The sequence below is a fragment of the Myotis daubentonii genome, chromosome 2, assembly GCF_963259705.1.
Source record: "Myotis daubentonii chromosome 2, mMyoDau2.1, whole genome shotgun sequence".
NCBI classification, from domain to species: Eukaryota; Metazoa; Chordata; class Mammalia; order Chiroptera; family Vespertilionidae; genus Myotis; species Myotis daubentonii.
The window spans coordinates 205,319,156-205,341,220 of record NC_081841.1 but is presented as its reverse complement, the minus strand read 5'-3'; the positions used below and the strand labels follow the sequence as shown (position 1 = coordinate 205,341,220).

At 40.8% G+C, this 22,065-nt stretch overlaps 1 protein-coding gene across 1 annotated transcript; it reads right to left on the bottom strand.

The window, feature by feature from the left end:
- Positions 1–424: 424 nt before the first annotated feature.
- Positions 425–21,595, bottom strand: SARAF (store-operated calcium entry associated regulatory factor). Its single transcript, XM_059685503.1, has 6 exons — positions 21,341–21,595; positions 13,254–13,432; positions 7,584–7,989; positions 5,284–5,413; positions 4,489–4,640; positions 425–1,472 (listed from the first exon to the last, which is right to left on the bottom strand). The coding sequence occupies exons 1-6, from the start codon at positions 21,438–21,440 to the stop codon at positions 1,447–1,449; spliced, it is 993 nt and encodes a 330-aa protein (XP_059541486.1). The 5' UTR covers positions 21,441–21,595; the 3' UTR covers positions 425–1,446.
- Positions 21,596–22,065: the final 470 nt, after the last annotated feature.

Genomic DNA, 22,065 nt, shown 5'->3' with positions numbered 1-22,065 from the left:
TAACATAGATAAAAATTTCTACCAAGTTTTACTGATGAAAAAAGGATAGCTCTATTCACAGTACCCTCCCACCTACTCCCTAAATCACATTTTAAAATCTAAATAAAGGTTTGTTTCTAAATGGTTCCTAAAAAAAGTGAAACTTTAAGGTTACAGCTTAACTAAGACAGACTGTGCAACCTTTGGAAGCTAGGAGATATAATTTTTTTTTTAAGCAATTTTTAGCACAGGCTTCCTTCCACACAATTTCCAAATTATTTGTCTGAGAACATTCATCAAATGACTGGTAACTAAGGCTAGATTTCCCTGGGAAATTACTGTTTAGGGGGCTAGAACTTCTGCATGAACCATTTTTGGGGGAAAAGGTAAAAAGGTAACATCAGTTTGTGTCCAAAGCAGGTAAAAAGAGTAAGAATAAAACCCCTTGTTTTTATTTTTGTCACTTTAATGAAAGACTGAAACTGCTACAGTAATATTTGAGGTTCCACACAGAATTGCATGCTCTGGCTATTAAAGACCTTGGTTAAAGCATTTGAACTTTACTTCTTGAGAAATGAATAAGGAGATTTCAAGAATCTTTATCAGCACACAATCATTCACAACAAACTTCTAGATACTTATTTGTTTCCTACCTTTTCCTAACAAAGGTAATTCTCAATAGAAGCCCACCACCATGGAAGGATTCAAAGCTCCTGAGCTCACAGTGATCAACTCCCACAAGTAACTACAATAGTTCAAATCCCACAAGTTAGGATAGTAGTTCAAAGCTTGGTTTAAATGTTTGAAGAAGAGCAAACACCAAATACTGAATACAAAATATATTATTGTTTCTATGAGGTTATGAACCATGAACAAAAAACAGATTGAAATTTTAATTACTCAGTGTCTATTAGTATAAAGCAGTGGTCGGCAAACTCTTATTAGTCAACAGAGCCAAATATCAACAGTACTTCTTCAAAACAGACTCGCCCAGGCCGAAAACCAACTTCTGCGCATGGGCCACGAAGTTTCAATCGCACTGTACATGCGCCCACACATGGTATTTTGTGGAAGAGCCACACTCAAGGGGCCAAAGAGCCGCATGTGGCTCGCGAGCCGCAGTTTGCCAACCACGGGTATAAAGCCTTCATTCTTAATGCTTCTCATGGCATCACAGTCTTTAGAAATTAAACAATACATTTTTAGCATTCTACAGTAATCATCACTTTCAAAAATTATAATAAACATCTGCATGTTACACTAACACAATTTTCTACATAAGTATTTTGTCACATTATCAACTTTAGTTTCACTAAATGATAAAATACAAAAAGCTACACAAGACAAAACACCACAGAATGTTTTAATATTCCCTTTCCCAGTTATTGGCTGGTAGCACTTTTTAAGAGAAAGTGATGAAAAATCAGAAATTTTGCGTCCAGTGTTTGACTCCAACTTTTTACTTTCTTATCGTCTTTTGGTACCGCCGTATCCTAAATAAAAAGAGTAAAATTTATATTATTTTTTTAAAGCACTAGAATTGCTTATAAACTTACAACATAATACATTTTATTGTTAGCAAGTGAATAAAAGAGACATGCGAGAAGGAGAGAATGTGAGCCCTGATGGAATAGGGCTATGCACGACAAAGTGCAGCTCCTCCCCAAAACAGCCCTCTCCATCATCCATTCATCATCATGTCTACTCAAGTTGCTTGCAGCAAATAACTTTTAGTCCAGTAAACCAAAGATGTAGTCTACCTTGGGGCCAATGTGGTTCAGGCAATACTCAAAGTCTAAGCCGAAAAGCAGGAAAGCCAATAGAGCCCAAGCTATGTCCTACCACCTCTCACAACTCCAGGGGTAAATAGAAATAATGTGGGGAGAGTTTCAGACTTTCCAATGGCCACACATGCACACATGCTAAAGGGTTACAAAATGACAGTGTTCCCACCTGAAAAGTCTCTTGATTTTTTTCAGGTTTCCTTTAAGTTATTTGGTAATGTTTTACGATTTTCTTCATATAAATCCCATACATTTTAGTTGATATTTATGGTTTTTATAATTTTTGTTTCCACTGAGAATGAGTTTTCTTTTGTCATGTCCTATGTAGTTACATTTTTATATATCCTCCCAATTATAAGGTACTAGTGGCCCGGTGCACGAAATTCGTGCATGGGGGAGGGGGGTGTTCCTCAGCCCGGCCTGCACCCTCTCCAAACTGGGATCCCCTCGAAGGATGTCCTACTGCCAGTTTACAGGGATCAGGCCTAAACCGGCAATTGGACATCCCTCTTGCAATCCGGGACTGCTGGCTCCTAACCGCTCACCTGCCTGCCTGCCGGTCTGATTGCCCCAATCACTCTGCCTGCCGGCCTGCTCACCCCCAACTGTCCCCCACCCCACTATCCTGATCACCTCCAACTGATCCCCACTGATGGCCTGCTTGCCCCTAACTGGCCCCCCTGCTGGTCTGCTTACCCCCAATGGCTTCGCCCCCCACCAGCCTGATCACCCACTACTGCCTTCCCCTCTTGGCCTCTAACCACCTCTACCTCGGCCCCGCCACCATGGCTTTGTCCAGAAGAACGTCCAGAAGGCCTCCTGGAAGGTCTCCCAGTCTAATTATCATATTATCCTTTTATTAGTATAGATAGAGGCCTGGGGCACGGGTGGAGGCCGGCTGGTTTGCGCTGAAGGGTGTCCCGGATCAGGGTGGGGGTTCCCTTGGGGTGTGGGGCAGCCTGGGCAAGGGGCTGAGGGCTGTTTTCAAACTGGCCACACTCCCTTCAGAGTAGGGGTCTCCACTAGGGTGCCTGGCCAGCCTGGGTGAGGGGCTGATGGCTGTTTGCCGACAGACCACACCCCCTTCAGGGTGGGGGTCCCCAATGGGGTGACTGGCCTACCTGGGTGAGGGGCTGATAACTGTTTGCAGGCTGGCCATGGCCCCAGGCAACCCAGGCTCCCAGACCCTCCTTGAGCGGAGGCCCCAGCAGCTAGAAGCAGGTATCTGGTATTTATTTATCTTCTATAATTGAAACTTTGTAGCCTTGAGCGGAGCATGCAGCCAGCCAGGGCAGGCGGGAAGCTTGGCTTCCTCCATCACCAGGAGCAACCCAAGCCTCCTGTTCGCTCCAGCTCTGTGGCCGCCGCCATCTTGATTGGGTTTATTTGCATACTCGTTCCTGATTGGCTGGTGGGCATGGCTTGTGAGTGTAGCAGAGGTACAGTCAATTTGCATGTTTCTCTTTTATTAGCTAAGGTTAGCATCCAACGCCATAGGTTAGTTTTGCTTGTTTTTAAACATGTATATTTATAAATATGAATGTTGTAATCCTATCGTATATATTCTTTTGTGCCTAGTTTCTTTCTATTTGGCAAACCTATCCACATTATTGGATACAACTATGTAGTCATTCTCACTGTTGCACAGTAGTCCATAGTATCAATAACTCAATTTATTCGCCCATTTTATTGCTGATGGGTAATCCAGTAAGAGGTTATTATGAATAGGGATGCTATGAACATTCCTGTACTTATCTTTTGGTATACAAGCATATGCATTTCTGTTTCTATATATCTGAGAATGAAACTGCTCAGTCTTTGGTTCAATTAGGTAATGCCAAACAGTTTTTCAAAGTGATTGTATTAATTTATATTCACAGCAGCATTAGGAGAATTCCACTGTTACATTTCAAAACCTATTTAAATATATTCTACCAATTTCAAGAATTAATCATTGTTCTATAACTTCCCCCTGCTGAAGAAGACACTCAATACACAGCATCCCATTATTGCCTCATTACTTACCACCTCCCATTCTCTGCTAATTAGCCAGATGTTTAACTCCAAATAGTTGTTTTTAAGAATCTTTGCATTTTGCAAAATGTCCTCTTAGTAACTGTAATATTATAATCAAAATCTTGACAATTACTTAAACTACAGTTCAATTTTTATTGAGTTTTACTGAACTTTAAAAGTTCAAATTTCTACCTAGAAAATTCCCTTTTAGAACTTAAACCAGCGGTTCTCAACCTGTGGGTCGTGACCCCTTTGGCGGTCGAACGACCCTTTCACAGAGGTCGCCTAAGGCCATCCTGTATATCAGATATTTACATTACGATTCATTAACAGTAGCAACATTACAGTTATGAAGTCGCAAGAAAAATAATTTTATGGTTGGGTCACAACATAAGAAACTGTATTTAAAGGCCCAGAAGGTTGAGAACCACTGACTTAAAGGATCCCTAGATATCACAGAATTAAGCAAATATGGACACCAATGTCCAGGAAGGTTTCAGTTAAATCCTTGGTTAGTGGCAGCAATTTAAATCAAATCCTTGTTTGATTTTTAAAGAATGTTTAGAAGTGCAAGAAAAGGATGAATTTGAATTATATTTTAATCTCAGTTAATTGTGCTATTAATATTTCTGGTGTGCATACCAAATAAAACCATGATTGCTAAATATATAGTTAATCATCTTCTGAACTTCCATATTTTTGCTCTTACCTGATGCTGTTCTGGTTTTTGTCTGTGAACTTGAACATGCTGAATAGTTACCGGAGTCTCCACAATGCGGGGAGTAAGCACGGCTATTTCCTGTGCCGAAATATGAAGGATAAGATGGGCGGTACCATGAGTCTGAAAAGGGTGTTGTTGCCCTATAAAGACATAAAAGTGTATCAAGTATTTTTCTTGTGCCTTTAATTTTTAAATACCTTCCTATCCCTACACTATCAGATAAAAATCTTTATTGTGTTTTTTCTTCAATATTCTGGTATATTAGGATTAACATGAATTAAATACTGTTTCATATTTCTGATATTGTTATGGTCATTGCCATGGGGGAAGAAAATGCAAGGGAGAAACAGCTTTCTTTCTGAATTCAAACTTGAATAAAATCTAAACTTAAACTACCAATAATATTGAAGACATTCCAAAATCTGACCCTAAGTTTCTTCCAGCCTTACTTCTATCATTCTCCTACCAAACCAGAATTCTGTTCCCCAAATATTGTTCTTTCCTGCCTATTTTCTCAGATGTCAAGTAAAGTCTTTTTCCTATCTCATGTTATCTAATAAGAATGACATAGGAAGAAGAAATACAATGAAAGAAAATAACACACACAATATTGATCACGGCACATATAGTATACCTTTCCCCATCGCCAAAGAACCTGATTTAATAAGGGTAATTCATCATAATTTATTTTCCCTATCAAATCCAGTCAAACTATAAGTAAAACAAAGAACTCTCTAAAGAAATTTTGAATTAAAGACCAAGTGAGATAAATGCAAAGCCTACCTATTGTTGCCAAACAAATATCCTAATATTCCTCCAGTTCCCAAGCCAGTCCAGAAACCTGGTCCCGAATTTGCATTTCCTTGTTGTCCTGTGAAAGCACTGCCAAAACCGTAAGTTGCACCAGGCGTTCCTAGAAATAAAAATTATTTATTAAGTATCCTCATTTAAACAAAACATAGCCTATAGAACCAAAGATAATGGGATATTTCAATTATTTCATCTGTACTATTTTTTATTGTTGATACTGTTACAGATGTCCCCATGCCCCACTCCACTCAGCCTCCGCCCTCTCCCCCCAGGCCTTCGCCACATCGTCTGTAGTACTATTTTTCACTAGTACTCAGGCCTCAACTTATAAACAAGTTAAATTCAAAAAGTGTTTTAGTAAAATGTGGGTTTATAACTAATGATTTCTTTTAGGATGAGGGGTCTTCCTATAAGGTCACATTTGCCCTGCTTAAGATGACCTATTAGAAAATGATTCCCACTTATCAGAGTTACTTCTCTTCTGCATCATGAACATTTCTAAAAGCTCCAGGAGACAGCTATGCTTGAGTGTCTAATGGAGGAACCCAAGTGGAGACAGCCAGATATTTGTATCAGTTGGGAAGTCAGGTCTTAAAGGAACCAAAAGGTATCTTCTGCTCAGAGAAACTTTTTTTAAACTAATGTGTAATATACATAAAGTATGCAAATCAAGTGTGTGAAACTTAATAAATTTATACATATGTACCTGTGCGTGTAACCACTACTCACATCAATAAAACATTTTTACCATGCAGAAAGCTTCCTCCTCATGACCATTCCCAATAGACACCCACCCACATCAGAGATAAGCCTTTCTCTGACTTCTTTCACCAAACTTTAGTTTTAGCCATACTTGCACTCTTTATAAATGGAATCATATGGTAGGTACTCTTTTGGTCTGGTAAATCACATCTATGAGAGTCAAACCTATTACTGTATATATCAGGTTTTGGGCTTTTAAAAATTAATGTGTGGTATTCCACTGAAAGAAAGCACAATTTGTCTCATTCTAATGTTTATGGACATCTCATTTCCAGTGTTCGGCTACTATGCATAAAACTGCTATGAACATTCTTGTGCATGATATTTTGTGTATGTATACATGCATTTCTCTTAGTATGTATCAAGGAATGGAACTACTGGGTCATAGACTAGGTGTAAATTTAGGAGATATTGAGTTTTCCAATGTGTTTTACCATTCTAACTCCTACCAACAAGTTCTAGCTAACTACCCTCAGCTGACTACTTAGCATATAATGTTAGCCATTATAGTGGTTAATAATGAATTCACTATGCTTTTAATCTGCATTCTCCAGATTAATAATGCTAAACACCTTTTCATACTTTTATTGGCTATCTGGATATCCGGATATCCCCTTTATTATAAAATATCTGTTCAAATTCTGTCCATTGTTAAAAGTGAATTGTCTATCTTTTCTTAGATTTGTAGAAGTTCTTTATATATTCTAGATATGCACCTTTTGTTGGATATGTGTCTTATAAATATTTTCTCCAAGTATGTAGCTTGCACTCTTATTTTAAATAGTCTAATTTATCCATCTTTTCTTTCATGGATGGTATTTTTTGTGTTCTAAGATATTTTTGCCTATCCCAAGATCATGACAAATATTTTCCTACAAAAAAATAATATATATATGTATATATTTTTTTCCTACATTTTTATCTAGAAACTTAATTGTTTTACCTTTTATATTGAGATCTATAACACCTGAATAAATTTTTATGTATGGTGTGGGACAAAAGTTCAAGATAAATGTTTAAAGCCCTAGCCGGTTTGGCTCAGTGGATAGAGCATCAGCCTGCGGACCAAAGGGTCCCAGGTTCTATTGCCGTCAAGGGTGCGTCTCTAGCAGGCTCCTCTCTAGCCCAGGTCCTGGTTAGGGCACGTGCAGGAGGCAACCAATCAATGTGTTTCTCTCACATTGATATTTCTGTCTTTCCACCTCTCTTCCACTCTCTCTAAAAATCAATGGAAAAACACCCTCGGGTGAGGATTAAAAAAAAAAAGGTAAATGCTTATTACCAAATCTGATCAAGTTTTTCTGATTAAGATGATTTATAATTTAATCATGCATCCTTAAAATAATAATCACAAATATCCTTATAGAGAAACAGAACAAAAAAGATAAAAGAAGTTGAAAGTAAAAAATAAAATGAAAAGACAAATCTGCTTGGTTTCCCTGTGGCAACCATTTTCTATTTCAGAAACTGCACACGAACCCTACTTAGTGCCATTGCCTCAGCAAACATACCTGTGAACCCTGGCTTAAAGCCCGGGGGAGGGGGTCCTGCTGAGTTGGTGAATCCCTGAAAACCGGAAGAATACGGAGGAGACTCAGAATACGGTGGAGGAGAATCTTGACCACCACCAAGGAACAACTTATAAACTCCAAAGGCAATAGCAAGTAGCACCACGATGGTAATCAGTCCACTGATGCCACTGGAATTACTTTTATAATAATCAGAGAACGGGTTAAAGCCATTGTTTTTGCCAGACTCTCTCAATTTCTTCAGGCCAAGTTCCGTGTAATCTAAGTCATACTCCAAGCCACAGGAGCCTCTTAGTACATACTGGTCTTCAGAGGATTCATAGCCTTCACAGCTCACCACAGTTTTTCCAAATTTGTATGCAACATCTAAATCAGTCTTACATTCCCACTGTGAAGAAAAGCAGAAATAAGTTATTAGAACCAAAAGGTTTTTTTTCACTTAATATATTATCATTTGGGTTATCTAACTGCCATAAAACTGCAAAATGAAGCAAAAATGATAAAGTTCAGGACAATAAATATTTCTGCGATGGGAGGAGGGCAAGCTAGAGGCCTTGAAGATACTGGTGATGTTAATATTCTATCTCTTAAGTTTGGTGATGGGTACCTAAGTGTTCATTTTATTATTATTCCTTCATCTTTACATATAGATGTAAGGACTTATTTTGTACATATTAAGTATTCCCTAATTTACAAATTTTAAGCAAATTTTCTAAATTTGAACTTTTTACCACTATTGTTCAAGATGCTTTTAAAATAGGTTTTAAATGATGAGGCTCAAAAAACCGCATCATATATGAAGCTATGGTAGTTACATACAGTATTAGAGATAGTATATAACCTTCTGAGAAAACTTTTGACACAAGTTTTTTTAAAAACCATTCACTAATGTTCCAGGGTCCCATCCTGAAAGTAATTCTCTTACGTTTTTAAAAAAAAATCTCAAAAAACGCAAAAAGAATCCACATTAGTCTCAAAATTTTCCACCTTAAAAAATAGCCCAAGTTTAATTTAAATTCTATAACTTTATTTTGAGCTAAATAAGTAACATGCCTCTTTTTAACAACATTTAAAGAGACACAAGCTAAAATAGATCTGATTGGTTCTATTGCCTATCTGTAAGTTTTTCTGTAAGAGAAAGACAAATGATCTCTCAAACTTCAGGTACACTCTTTAATTTTTTTATAATAGCTTTATTGAGATACTAGAGGCCCAGTGAATGGATTCATGCACATTGAAAGGAAATTAATTAGAAGGTGGCCAGCAGGACTGGGTGAGAGATGGTCCGGAAACTCCCTGGAGCCAACCTCCCTGGGTCCCTCCTCCCCAGCCAGCTGCACCTGGGGCGGCGCCAGGGCTCAAAGGGCATCTGCAGAGTGAGCTGGGTCCCTCCGGCAGGTGTGGTCCCTCAGCCTGGCCTGCGGGGATCGGGCTCCCTCCTCTCCGGTTCCAGGGTGCATCACCCAAGAACCACTGCTGCCAAGTCACCGCAGCTCTGCAGCTCCTGCATTGAGTGTCTGCCCCCTGGTGGTCAGTGCGTGTCTTACCTACCAGCCAGTAGGATGGTAGGATGGTCGCTCAGCCTTTTACATATATAGAGAACTCATATACCATATATCATCCATTCCAATGGTTTTTTAGTGTATTCACAGAGTTGAATATACTAAAGCCATCACCACAATCAATTTTAGAATGTTTTCATTACCACAAAAAGAAATCTCATATCTATTAGCAGTCACTCCCTACTTCCCCCGCTAATCTCCCAGACCTAGGCAATCACCAATCTGTCTCTGTGGATTTCCCTATTCTGGCCATTTCTTGTAAATGGAACCATACAACAGGTGGTCTTCAGTGACTGACTTCTTTCACTTAGCATAATGCTTTTCAAGGTTCGTGTTGCAGCAAGTATCAGTATTTCATTCCTTTCTATGGCTAAATCATATTCCATTGTATGGATATACCCTATTATGTTTATTCATTCATCAATAATAGACATTTGAGTTGTTTCTATCTTTTGGCTATTATGAATGATGCTGCTAAAAATATTTATATACAAGCTTTTGTGTGGACATGTTTTCAGTTCTCTTGGGTATATTCTTAAGAATGGAATGATTGGGGCATATGGTAACTACACGTTTAGCCTTTTGAGAAACTGCCACACAATTCTCCAAATAGGCTGCACGATTTTACATTCCTAACAGAAATGTATGAGAGTTTCTCCACATCTTCACCGACATTTATTATTATCTATTTTTTATATGATAGCCTATCTATTGGGTATTAAGTGGCATCCTATTGTGTGTTTTTTAAAAATATATTTTATTGATTTTTTACAGAGAGAAAGGGAGATAGGGAGTTAGAAACATCGATGAGAGAGAAATACTGATCAGTTGCCTCCTGCACACCTCCCACCAGGGATGTACCCGCAACCAAGGTACATGCCCTTGACTGGAATCAAACCTGGGACCCTTCAGTCCACAGGCTGACGCTCTATCCACTGAGCCAAACCAATCAGGGCTTATTGTGGTTTTGACTTGTTTTTCCCTGATAGCTAATGCTGCTGAACATTTTTTCATGAGCTTGTTGCTCATTTGCATATCTTCTTTGAAGAAATATCTTTTTTCCAGTGATCCCATTGCTAGGAATATATGCTAAAAAACCCAAAATACCAATCAGAAAGAATATAGACACGCCTATGTTCATAGCAGCCCTATTTACAGTAGCTAAGATCTGAAAACAGCCCAAGTGCCCTTCAGTAGATGAGTAGATAAAAAAGATGTGGTACATTCATACCATGGAATACTATGCAGCTGTAAAAAAGAAGGATCTCTTACTCTTTGCGATATCACGGGAGGACCTGGAGAGTATTATGCTAAGCGAAATAAGTCAGTCAGAGAAAGACTAGTATCACATCGTCTCACTCATATGTGGAGTCTAAACAAAATAAACTGATGAACAAAATAGATTCAGAGTCATAGAAGCATGGAACAGACTGTGGAATCACAGAAGGAAGGCAGGGGTGGATTGGTAGGTGGGTGGGAAGAGATTAAGTAAAGAACTTACATGCATACTAGAGGCCCGGTGCACAAAAATTTGTGCACTTGGGAGGCCAGGGGTCCCTCAGCCGGGCCTGTGCCCTCTCGCAGTCTGGGACCCCTTGGGGGAAGTCCACCTGCTGGCTTAGGCCCGCTCCCCAGGAAATCAAGCCTAAGCTGACAGTCAGACTTCCCTCTGGCAGCCCAAGAGTCCTCGGGGGATGTCCAACTAACAGCTCAGAACCGCTCCCTGCGCACCTAAGCCATTAACTGGACATCCTTAGCACCACGGAGGTGGGAGAGGCTCTCGCCACCGCTGCTGCACTGGCCTGCCATGAGCCGGCTTCTGGCTGAGTGGCAGCTCCTGCATTGAGCATCTGCCCCCTGGTGGTCAGTGCGCATCATAGTGACCAGAGATACTGGATCAATTTGCATATTACCTTTTATTATATAGGATTATTATATAGGACATAATCCATGGACAAAGACAGTATCGTGGTGAAGGCCTGGGGCAGAGGGTGGGCTAGAAAGGGTCAATGGGGGGGAAAAGGGGACTTTCAAGAATAAAGATAAAATTTTTTTTTAATGTCTAGTCCAGCCGTGGGCAAACTATGGCCCGCGGGCTGGATCCGGCCCGTTTGAAATGAATAGAACTAAAAAAAAAAAAAAAAAAAAAAAAAAGACCGTACCCTTTTATGTAATGATGTTTACTTTGAATATATATTAGTTCACACGAACACTCCATCCATGCTTTTGTTCCGGCCCTCCGGTCCAGTTTAAGAACCCATTGTGGCCCTCGAGTCAAAAAGTTTGCCCTCCCCTGGTCTAGTCAGATGTTTTGCCCACTTTTAAATTTGGTTGTCTTCTTATTGAGTTGTAATAATTCTTCCTATATTCTAGATGTAAGTCCCCTATGAGATATATTTGCAAAAGCTTTCTCCCATTGTGTAGGTTGTCTTTTCACTTTCTTAATGGTCTCCTTTGAAGACCAAAAGTTTTTAGTTTGAATAATACAATTTTTCTATTTTGTTGTCTTTATTGTTGCTTCATTATTTTTTAAATAATTTTATTTGAAGGAAGATTTATAAGCTTGCTAATTTAGGCAAATAAAGCAAGCAAAATCTCTATTGGTATTTCATGTTAATTGTCACTTTCTTAATAGTGTATATTAAAAATAGCTCTAATTATATTTACTTTTTTGGAACTGAAAAAGGCTCTCTCCTGCTGCTATACTTATGTTAATGTAAGATATCCCCTACACTGCACTTCTTTGCTCATGCTATTCCCTTCTCTATCTCTTTAGCTCTAAAAAATCTTACCCTTCCTTCCTAATGCAGCACATACCTTCTTTAAGTCTTCCCCAATCCCTTCAATGTTATAAATGACATGACTTTATAACACTTGGTTGGTGTCTACATGTAATTTGAGTGCTTGTCTTATCTCTTCTACTAGGAAGAGAGTCTCCTGAGGCTTATGACATCATCTTATTTATAAGATGGAGAAGTCATTCATTAAACATAATTTTTTCTAATCAATTTCATATATGTTTAATGAATGACTTCTCCATTAGTATCTTTTTTTCCAATAGACTGTAAATGCAAAATGAAAATGGGACTCTGCTTTAACCTGACAATTCTGTGATTAAGTTAGCAATAATAGGAAAAAATGTTGTGAAATAAGTATTACCTAGTAAATATGAACTTCCTCTGAACTGCACAGACCACTGGGTTTTTTTGGGGTTTTTGTTCTTGTGGGTTTTTTTCCCCCCCCAATATATTTTCATTGATTTCAGAAAGGAAGGGAGAGGGAGAATGAGACAGAAACATCAATGATGAGAGAATCACTGATCAGCCACCTCCCTCATGCCCCACATTGGGGATTAAGCCTGCAACCAAGGCAACATGCCCTGACTGGGAATTGAACTGCGACCCTCTGGTTCACAGACCATGCATAATTATCATGCTGATGGAAGTGGCAATTGCCAACACAAGTTTCTTGCAAATAACCAACTATCTTAAATTCTTTTGAAAGCAGGCAGAATACAAAGTAGAAATATATTAGTATTGATTTAAACTGAATTCATTCAATAAATTTCTAAAAAATAAATTTTGGAACTTCAAAAAGATGGTCCAACCTAAGTACAAAATGCCAGTCCCAAAGACAACAAATGAAGCCCATGGAAATGCTTTTGTGCAGGAGCACCCACCCTCAGTTCTAAAACAACTTTAGAATCAAGTGTATGAAGCACAAAAGGGACACATATACCCCATTTACAACCTACAATTCCTTATCATCTTAACTTTACTTCTTAAGGGCAGATTGGTATTCCTGAGGAAAGGACATAAAAATGACACCCAGGAGAAAACCTCTACTCCCCCCAAGTATGTGAAAAGCTTTGAAAATTTACTAACGTCTTGAATATTTCCAGCTTTAAAATCAGTTCATTTCTTTTGGAGCATGTTTCTTCCAGAGACTAAATGACTGATTTATGTCTATATATTTTAGGTTAAACTGAGATTTTCTATATATGCTTCTCCAAAATACTGAATAATGTCCAGATAAACACTTTATTAAATAAAAATCCCATTTAGTCGGACATCAATGTAATAAATATTACCTGTACATCGTAACCATCCCAGCCTTTGTTCTGGCACTGTATAACTTTTGGAGTATAAGTATCACATCCAGCTGTGCCTCCAACACATCTCAGCTGTGGAATTGGATTCAGCCTACGGGAGGTGGTATAGCGATCATAGTGGAGGGTAAGAGCTTGTATATCCCGCAACAATATTCTATCTGAAATCGTAAGAACACAGATAACCATATAGTAAATGCCTTGCCAAACTTAGACAGTTAATCAAATAAAACTCTTGTCACATTAAATACTCTGAAAAGTAAGGGTCTTTCTTGCCGTTTGAGGATGACTAAGAAAGAGAAGAGGAAACACTCTCCCAAAGCCATACCAACAGCATTCAGGTGGTCACACCTTTAAGGCTCCCCTTCATCAATTCAGGGTGGATAACCCCTAAACTGCTTATATGCTGAAACATACTATGGTACAACAACGTCAACAAATAATTAAAATAGCAAAAAATATATATCAATGTTCCTGAAGCACAATTAAAGACTTAAATGCTAACAGGTGAATGACTTAATAAAATTTTGCCTTATTCATACCATGGAAATATTCTACAGAAGTTAAAATGAGTGAACTGGAACTCATGAATCAGACTGGAAATAGTAACAACATTTGTGCAAAATGCAATTTGCAGAATGTTTAGTATGACAGAATTACATAAACCTTGAAAACAAGCAAAACAGTACTACATACTATTAATGTTTACATAATAATGTATATAATGTATATATTATGACAGTATGGGAACACAAACAAGAATAATTAAACTCCAGAGGAGAAACCAAGAAGGCGGCATAGGTTAACGCCGGAGTTTGCTGCCTTGAACAACCACTTCAAAAATACAACTAAAAGACGGAACGGACATCATCCAGAACCACAGGAAGGCTGGCTGAGTGGCAGTTCTACAACTAGGAGGAAAGAGAAAAGCATACCGAGACTCAGAGGAGGCGCAGCGCTGAAGTAAAATACTAAGGTGCAGAGTGCATGCGGAGCGGGCTGGCGGCTGAGGGCACGGTTGTCTGTTTCAATCGGGAGGGAGTCTCAGACTCTGAGCTCCAGATCCGGGTGAGTCTCTAGGGACCCAGACTCAAACGGGAGAAGCGGGACTGTCTGGCATCGGTCGGAACTCGAAGGCAGCTTTCTCTCCAAGGTTTGCAGCGGTTGCTGGGACTCTGAGGGGCAGAGCCCCTGGGGACGGGACTGAGAGCAGCCATAACTGCTCCCTCTGCCCGCCCTGTTTGATCCCCTGCGACCTGCCCCGCCCAAGCCCTGCACAGAGGCATTTGCCAGATAGTGTCAGGTAAAGGCTACATTAGCACCTCCCTAGAGGACAGAAGTTCTCCCACTGCAGACACAGCTGATTCTCACAGCCAGTTGGCCTGGAGGTCAAATACCCCCCAGTATTACCTACAACAATCAAGGCTTAACTACAACAAGACTGCACACAAAGACCACTAGGGGGTGCACCAAGAAAGCATAAACAATGCGGAGACAAAGAAACAGGACAGAAATGACAGAATTGGAGGATAGAGAGCTCAAAACCACACTTTTAAGGTCTTTCAATAATTCTCTAGAAACTGCCGATAAACTTAATGAGATCTACAAGAAATCTAATGAGACCCTTGATGTTGTGATATAGAACCAACTAAAAATTAAGCATACACTGACTGAAATAAAGAATATTATACAGACACCCAACAGCAGACCAGAGGATCCCAAGAATCAAGTCAAAGATTTGAAATGTGAAGAAGCAAAAAACACCCAACCAGGAAAGCAAAATGAAAAAAGAATCCGAAAATAAGAAGATAGTGTAAGGAGCCTCTGGCACAGCTTCAAGCGTACCAACATCAGAATTATAGGGGTGCCAGAAGATGAGAGAGAGCAAGATATTGAAAACCTCTTTGAAGAAATAATGACAGAAAACTTCCCCTACCTGGTGAAAGAAATAGACTTACAAGTCCAGGAAGCACAGAGAACCCCAAACAAAAGGAATCCAAAGAGGACCACACCAAGACACATCATAATTAAAATGCCAAGAGCAAAAGACAAAGAGAGAATCTTAAAAGCAGCAAGAGAAAGAAACTCAGTTACCTACAAGGGAATACCCATACGACCGGCAGCTGATTTCTCAACAGAAACTTTGCAGGCCAGAAGGGAATGGCAAGAAATATTCAAAGTGATGAATACCAAGAACCTACAACCAAGATTACTTTATCCAGCAAAGCTATCATTCAGAACTGAAGGTCAGATAAAGAGCTTCACAGATAAGGAAAAGCTAAAGGAGTTCATCACCACCAAACCAGTATTATATGAAATGCTGAAAGGTATCCTTTAAGAAGAGGAAGAAGAAGAAAAAGGTAAAGATACAAATTATGAACAACAAACATGCATCTATCAACAAGTGAATCTAAGAATCAAGTGAGTAAATAATCTGATGTACAGAATGAACTGGTGATTATAATAGAATCAGGGACATAGAAAGGGAATGGACTGACTATTCTTGGGGGGGAAAGGGGTGTGGGGGATGTGGGAAGAGACTGGACAAAAATCGTGCACCTATGGATGAGGACAGTGGGTGGGGAGTGAGGGCGGAGGGTGGGGTGGGAACTGGGAGGAGGGGAGTTATGGGGGAAAAAAGAGGAACAAATGTAATAATCTGAACAATAAATATTTAATTTTAAAAAAAAGAATAATTAAACTCCAAATTCAGATGAGTATCTCTGAGGAGAGACGGAGAGAAGAGGCTTTAACTAGCTCTCTATCCCTAATGTTTTATTACTTTCGGGGTGGGAGATTTGCTGCCAAAATGATAAAATGTGAAGATTCAATAAAAATGGGTGGTGGGTATATATGGGTGTTTATTGTGTACATGTTTAAATATTTAAAATATTTCACAACTTTAAAAGTCAAAACATTTAAACTGTTTTACAAATTAAAAATCACATTGACAAAGAAGTTTAACCCCTAGAGTGCCAGGGAGCGTGATCGCGCACTCCTCCTGTCTTTCACCAAAAGTGCCAGGAGCAGTATCGCAATTTTTTTTTCTACTAGTATTTTATAATACAATCAGCAAACAACATATGTCAAAAATGAAAACAAATGTAGTAAAGGTTTCCTTAAGTTTTTGAATATGTGACTTCATTTACTTGCGATTCATAATTTTTTTCCTAAACTGCTGTAAAATCAGCAAAGATGCCTTGGCAATTTTAGCATACTTCCTAGGATATTGGTTGGCACTCAAAGGGTTAAGAATAAAAAATCAAGATGAGGTAATTATGCCTGGCATTCATGTACATAAATGAATTTTAAAGTGTTATTGGAAAATAGTCTTCCTACTTATCACCCTTGGATTATGATGGAAGATGACTGTGGACTGGTTCATTCAAAATCCATTTCACCCTCAAACTGACAGCCTCCTTGCAAAGCTAAGAGGATTCCAAACACTCTTGCAGCTGTAGTTCCCAAAACAGAAACTCCAGGCAGGTGTGGCAAGCAGACTGTGCTGTGTGGGTCCTTCAGCGAGCAAGCAGTCGTGGGGGCTCTGGGTTTCCTGACAGCGCTCCAGTACCCCATAATTAACTCCGTGGATGTCAAGAGGCTTCATGTGAGCAACCCACTTTTCTTTTTTTTTTTAAATATATTTTTTATTGATTAAGATATTACATATGTGTCCTTATCCCCACGTTACCCCCTACCCCCCCACCCCACTCATGCCCTCACCCCCCCACCCCCCCGTTGTCCATGTCCATTGGTTAGGCCTATATGCTTGCATACAAGTCCTTTGGTTGATCTTTCCCCCTTACCCCCACCCTCCCCTACCTTCCCTCCAAGGCCCGACAGTCCAATCAATGCCTCTCCGTCTCTGGATCAGTCCTTGTTCATCAGTTTATGTTGTTCATTGTATTCCACAAATGAGTGAGATCATGTGGTATTTATCCGCTCTCCAGTTCCATCCAAGCTGTGGCAAATGGTAAGAGTTCCTTTTTCTTCTTCCTCTTCTTAAAGAATACCTTTCAGCATTTCATATAATGCTGGTTTGGTGGTAATGAACTCCTTTAGCTTTTCCTTATCTGTGAAGCTCTTTATCTGACCTTCTATTCTGAATGATAGCTTTGCTGGATAAAGTAATCTTGGTTGTAGGTTCTTGCTATTCATCACTTTGAATATTTCTTGCCACTCTCTTCTGGCCTGCATGGTTTCTGTTGAGAAATCAGCTGACAGTCGTATGGGTACTCCCTTGTAGGTAACTGACTGTCTTTCTCTTGCTGCTTTTAAGATTCTCTCTTTGTCTTTTGCTCTTGGCATTTTAATTATGATGTGTCTCGGTGTGATCCTCTTTGGGTTCCTTTTGTTTGGGGTTCTCTGCGCTTCCTGGACTTGTAAGTCTATTTCTTTCACCAGGTGGGGGAAGTTTTCTGTCATTATTTCTTCAAATAGGTTTTCAATATCTTGCCCTCTCTCTTCTTCTGGTACCCCTATAATTCTGATGTTGGTACGCTTGAAGTGGTCCCAGAGGCTCCTTACACTATCTTCATATTTTTGGAATCTTTTTTCTTTTTTCTTTTTCGGTTGGGTCTTTTTTGTTTCTTTGTATTTCAAATCTTTGACTTGATTCTGGGGATCCTCTTGTCTGCTGTTGGATCTCTGTATATTATTCTTTATTTCAGTCAGTGTATGCTTAATTTCTAGTTGGTCCTTTTTCATATCCTCGAGGGTCTCACTAGATTTCTTGAGGGTCTCACTAAATTTATCGGCGGTTTCCATAAAATTCTTGAAAAACCTTATAAACGTGGCCTTGAACTCTATATCCAGTCGTTTGCTTTCCTCCATTTCTGTCATTTGTGACCTGTTTCTTTGTCTCCGCATTTTTTATGCTTCCCTGTGTTGGTAGAGTGGTTTTGTGTGCTAGGTGTCCTGTAGGGCCCAGTGGCTCAGCCTCCCCCGTTACCTGAGGTGGACACTCTTGGTGCACCCCCTTGTGGGCTTTGTGCACAGTCTTGTTGTAGTTATGCCTTGATTGTTGTAGGATCACTGGAGGAATTGACCTCCAGGCCAATTGGCAGTGAGAATCGACTGCGTCTATGGTGGGAGAACTTCTGTGCTGAAGACACCCTTCTGGGGCAAGACTTGCTTCAGTGGGGCTTTGGTGCTCACTGAGTCTGCCCCCTGGGTGTGTCCCTTATGGATCTGAGGAGTTGTAATCCAGATGGTCCCCCTCTGACCACTGGGTACACTGGCTCTTGGAGGTTACCCAACAGGAGCTATGAAGAGAACTGCAGATTCCCCTTCTTTTTTTGGAGTTTGGAGGTGCCCTGATGAGGCCCAGCTGTGAAGCAATGCAAGCTGCTGTGGGGCCTTGGGCCTTCTCTTGGAAGTTCTGGGTCTGTGGCCCAGCTGCAGTTTGTTAGGTAATTTTCAGGTTGCAAAGGGCCAGGGCATTCATATGCAAAAGCCTCTGCCGCAGCCTGGGTGGGGCGGGGTCTCAGGGAATCAAAGGGCGGAGCAAGGAACTATGGCGGATTCTCAGCCCTGCCCTAAGGGGCCGCGAGCGTCTCAGTGTCCTGATAATTTAATTTGCTGCAAGCACCTCTGAGGGAAAGCCGCCCTCCAGTTCCAAGTTCTGCCCACTGCCAGACAGTCCAGTTTCTCCCCGTATGAGTCCTGGGTCCCCAGAGACTTCCCGGAACCGGAGTTCAGAGCAGTCGGGAGCTTGTGACTCCCTCCCGATTCAAAAAGACAGCCGCGTCCTCAGGTACCAGCCCCTTTCCACGCACTCTCGAGCCTCTGTACCTTTGCACTTTACTTCCGCAGCTCCTGACCCTCAATGTGCTTTTCTCTTTCCTTCTAGCTGTAGAATTTCCACTCCGCCAGCCCTCCTGTAAGTTCTGGATGATGTCCGTTCTATCCTTTTATTGTGTTTTGAAGTTGTTGTAGGAGGCAGCAATTTCAGTGTTTCCCTATGCCGCCATCTTAGTTTCTCCTGAGCAACCCACTTTTCATTGCTGTATGTGGCAGGCATCACTCTCTACCATTTTGTTAGCACCTAATTTCCTACATTCAACATGTCAAATTATCAGAATTTTCTACCACCCAAATTCCACTAAAACTATAATAAATGGATTGTTTTGTTGATGTGAACGAACGAAGTCATGTAAAACAGAAAAGGAGATGGCAAAGGAATTTGGAAAGGTGCAAGCCTACAGGAGGTATAATGGTAGGTGAGTAGACAGACATAAAAACCAAATGCCAGACCAGGAAGGCAGAAAACTGAGAACCAATCTGACATAAATAATAGAAGCCCTAAAAATAAAAATAAAAATAAAAATAATAATAAAACAGGAATTGGCAGGTCAAAGCTTCCTGAAAAGAAGCTACATCCCAGAACCTCTCCCCAACTCTGTGCTGCTGCCACTGCCCCTTCTCCACCCAGGAAAATGTCTGGAGAGGGTAAAACCCTAGAGCTCTGTACTAGGGGATATCTGGCACAATAGAGGGCATAGGTACAAAAACATAAAAGGGATGCCAGTAACTGCATGACTCTAAAAGCTGAAAGCATGAACCTCTTTCCCCACCTGGTCCACAAAACACTAGCAACCATTCCCTGGCCCTCTGAGTGAGTGACTGAAAGTCTATTCCCTTTGTAACCTAACCAAAAAAGAAATATTTAAATATACTAACATCAGGAGTTCCCAAACGAAGAACTACCCAAGCATCCCTATGGTCACCAGGTCACCCCACAGTAAAGTTCAAAGTTCAAAAGCAGTAATCATACACTAATAGCTTCCAATCAGCTCTTTGGTTCGCACCCTTGATTTAGAGCAGACAGCCAAGAATTACTAAAAATTATGAGGAAAGCCCCTAACGTGGAATACAACCACCACAAAAACACTTTGGAGGAAAGGGAGACTATACTGAGAGAAGAAAACTTTTTAAAAATTTTTTAAAGCTATGATATCCTCAAAGTTACTATAAAAGAACACTCAGAGAACAAAACAAGAGCTCTTGGAAATTCAAATCAGGGCAGCTGAGATGAAAAACTCAATAGAACTATTACAAGTTAAAGATAAGAAAATTTCCTAGAAATTTCCTAGCAAAAAGATTGAAAGTAGGAGGGGCGCAGAAAATCTGCTGCTTAAGTTAAAAAACATAGGCATTTCCTATCACCAAATCACAAATGCAATATTGGTACACTTCCCACCAAGCCTTAACATCTTTACTCCGTAGAGCAAAAATGGAATTTTAAACGTTTAAACGTCATTCTTTAATTCCAATTTAACAGCAGCACACATCATTTATTAAGTGGAAATCTGTATGTATGTGATATATATACACACGTACATATATTAATGACAAGTAATATTACTGATCCCACAAAAATTCGTTAGAGAAGTCTAATAACATAGTAATATAAAAGAACCTTTCCCTAAAAATTACATCATGTTCCATCACACACACACACACACACACACACACAAATTATAAGATGAAAATACTTCTTCAAATCCAGAATATGGTGAAAAACAGAAGAGCTAGCGTCACGCAATGTGCTTCACCGTAATGGTCACAAGAAGAAGCATGAGTTAAGCTCAAATACATGATCTGCTAACCTACCTACAGGCTTGCTGCCCTGTCCCTTAAGTGTGACTCCGACGCTGACGGTGTCAAGGAAACTGCCAGCCCTAGCAACAGGCAGCCATGACAACAGCCAGCGACATCAGGTAGTCATGACAACAAAGCCAGAAGCTCAGGTGAGCCTCGAGCTTTCCCCGCCAGACACCCGGATGTGGGCCGTTGCCGAGAAGTGACGCTGGACAATTTCTAGAAGTCCAGGGAAGGAGAGAAGGGGACGTTAAGAATACAGAGTCGTTCCGTCCCACCAACTCCCCAAAGGTCCCCGCTCTCCCGGCGGAGGTCTGGGAAGAGAAAAGGCACCGATGAATAGTGAAGGGGATGAAAATGAGGAATTAGGGCAGAAAAGCTCAAGGGAACGAAAATGGTCGCCCGCGGGGCCTCCCAGAGCAGGCTCAAGGCGGCAGGCAGCAAGGGGCGATGAAGACAGTACTCACTAGGGTCGTTCCAGCCCAGGGCAGGGCCTGCGATCAGAAGCAAAAGGAGGCCGAGAAGAGGGCAGCGTCTGTCCGCTCCGGGCCCACCGGCCGCGGCCATGGCGCTGGGCGAAGGTGGTGCGCGGCTACCAGGCGCTCGCGGACCGGAACCGGGGCTGTGGAAATCCGCGCGCAGATGCTCAGTGACGCCGGGAACTCCAGCCGCGGAGAAGGGAAGGTGTCTGTCCACAGAGCCTCAGCCGCCAGGAAGGTCCGCGCCTGCGTCACGTCACTGCCGCTACTGCGCGCTTGGGTGCCTGGGTGAGCGCTGCTGGCCCCGCCCCTTCGTGCGACAGGGGCAGGGCCCCTTCGTTGGGGGCGGAGCCAAACGGATGATGCAACTCTGTGGGCGGGGCCAAGGAGATCGCGTAGGTGCGATGGTCCGAGTGAAACCTTCCCAAGGCAAAATTGATGTGTGCAGTCGAGTTATGTATTTCCAAAATCTCAATAACCGTCCCCAGGGAAGTTATTGTGCCTTGTTCAACTTTATGTCTTCAGCATCTGGCATAGCTCCTGGCTCATGATTCGTATTCTATTACTGTTTGCTACAGAGAGAATTTGAGCGAAAGGTAGCATGGAAATATAGTCTGCTTTCAGTGGTTCAGAGCCTTTATATATTCGGTTGTGCGTGGTGGCAGTAAGAATTCACAAACTATCAGGAAGAGAAACTATTACCTAAATAAAGA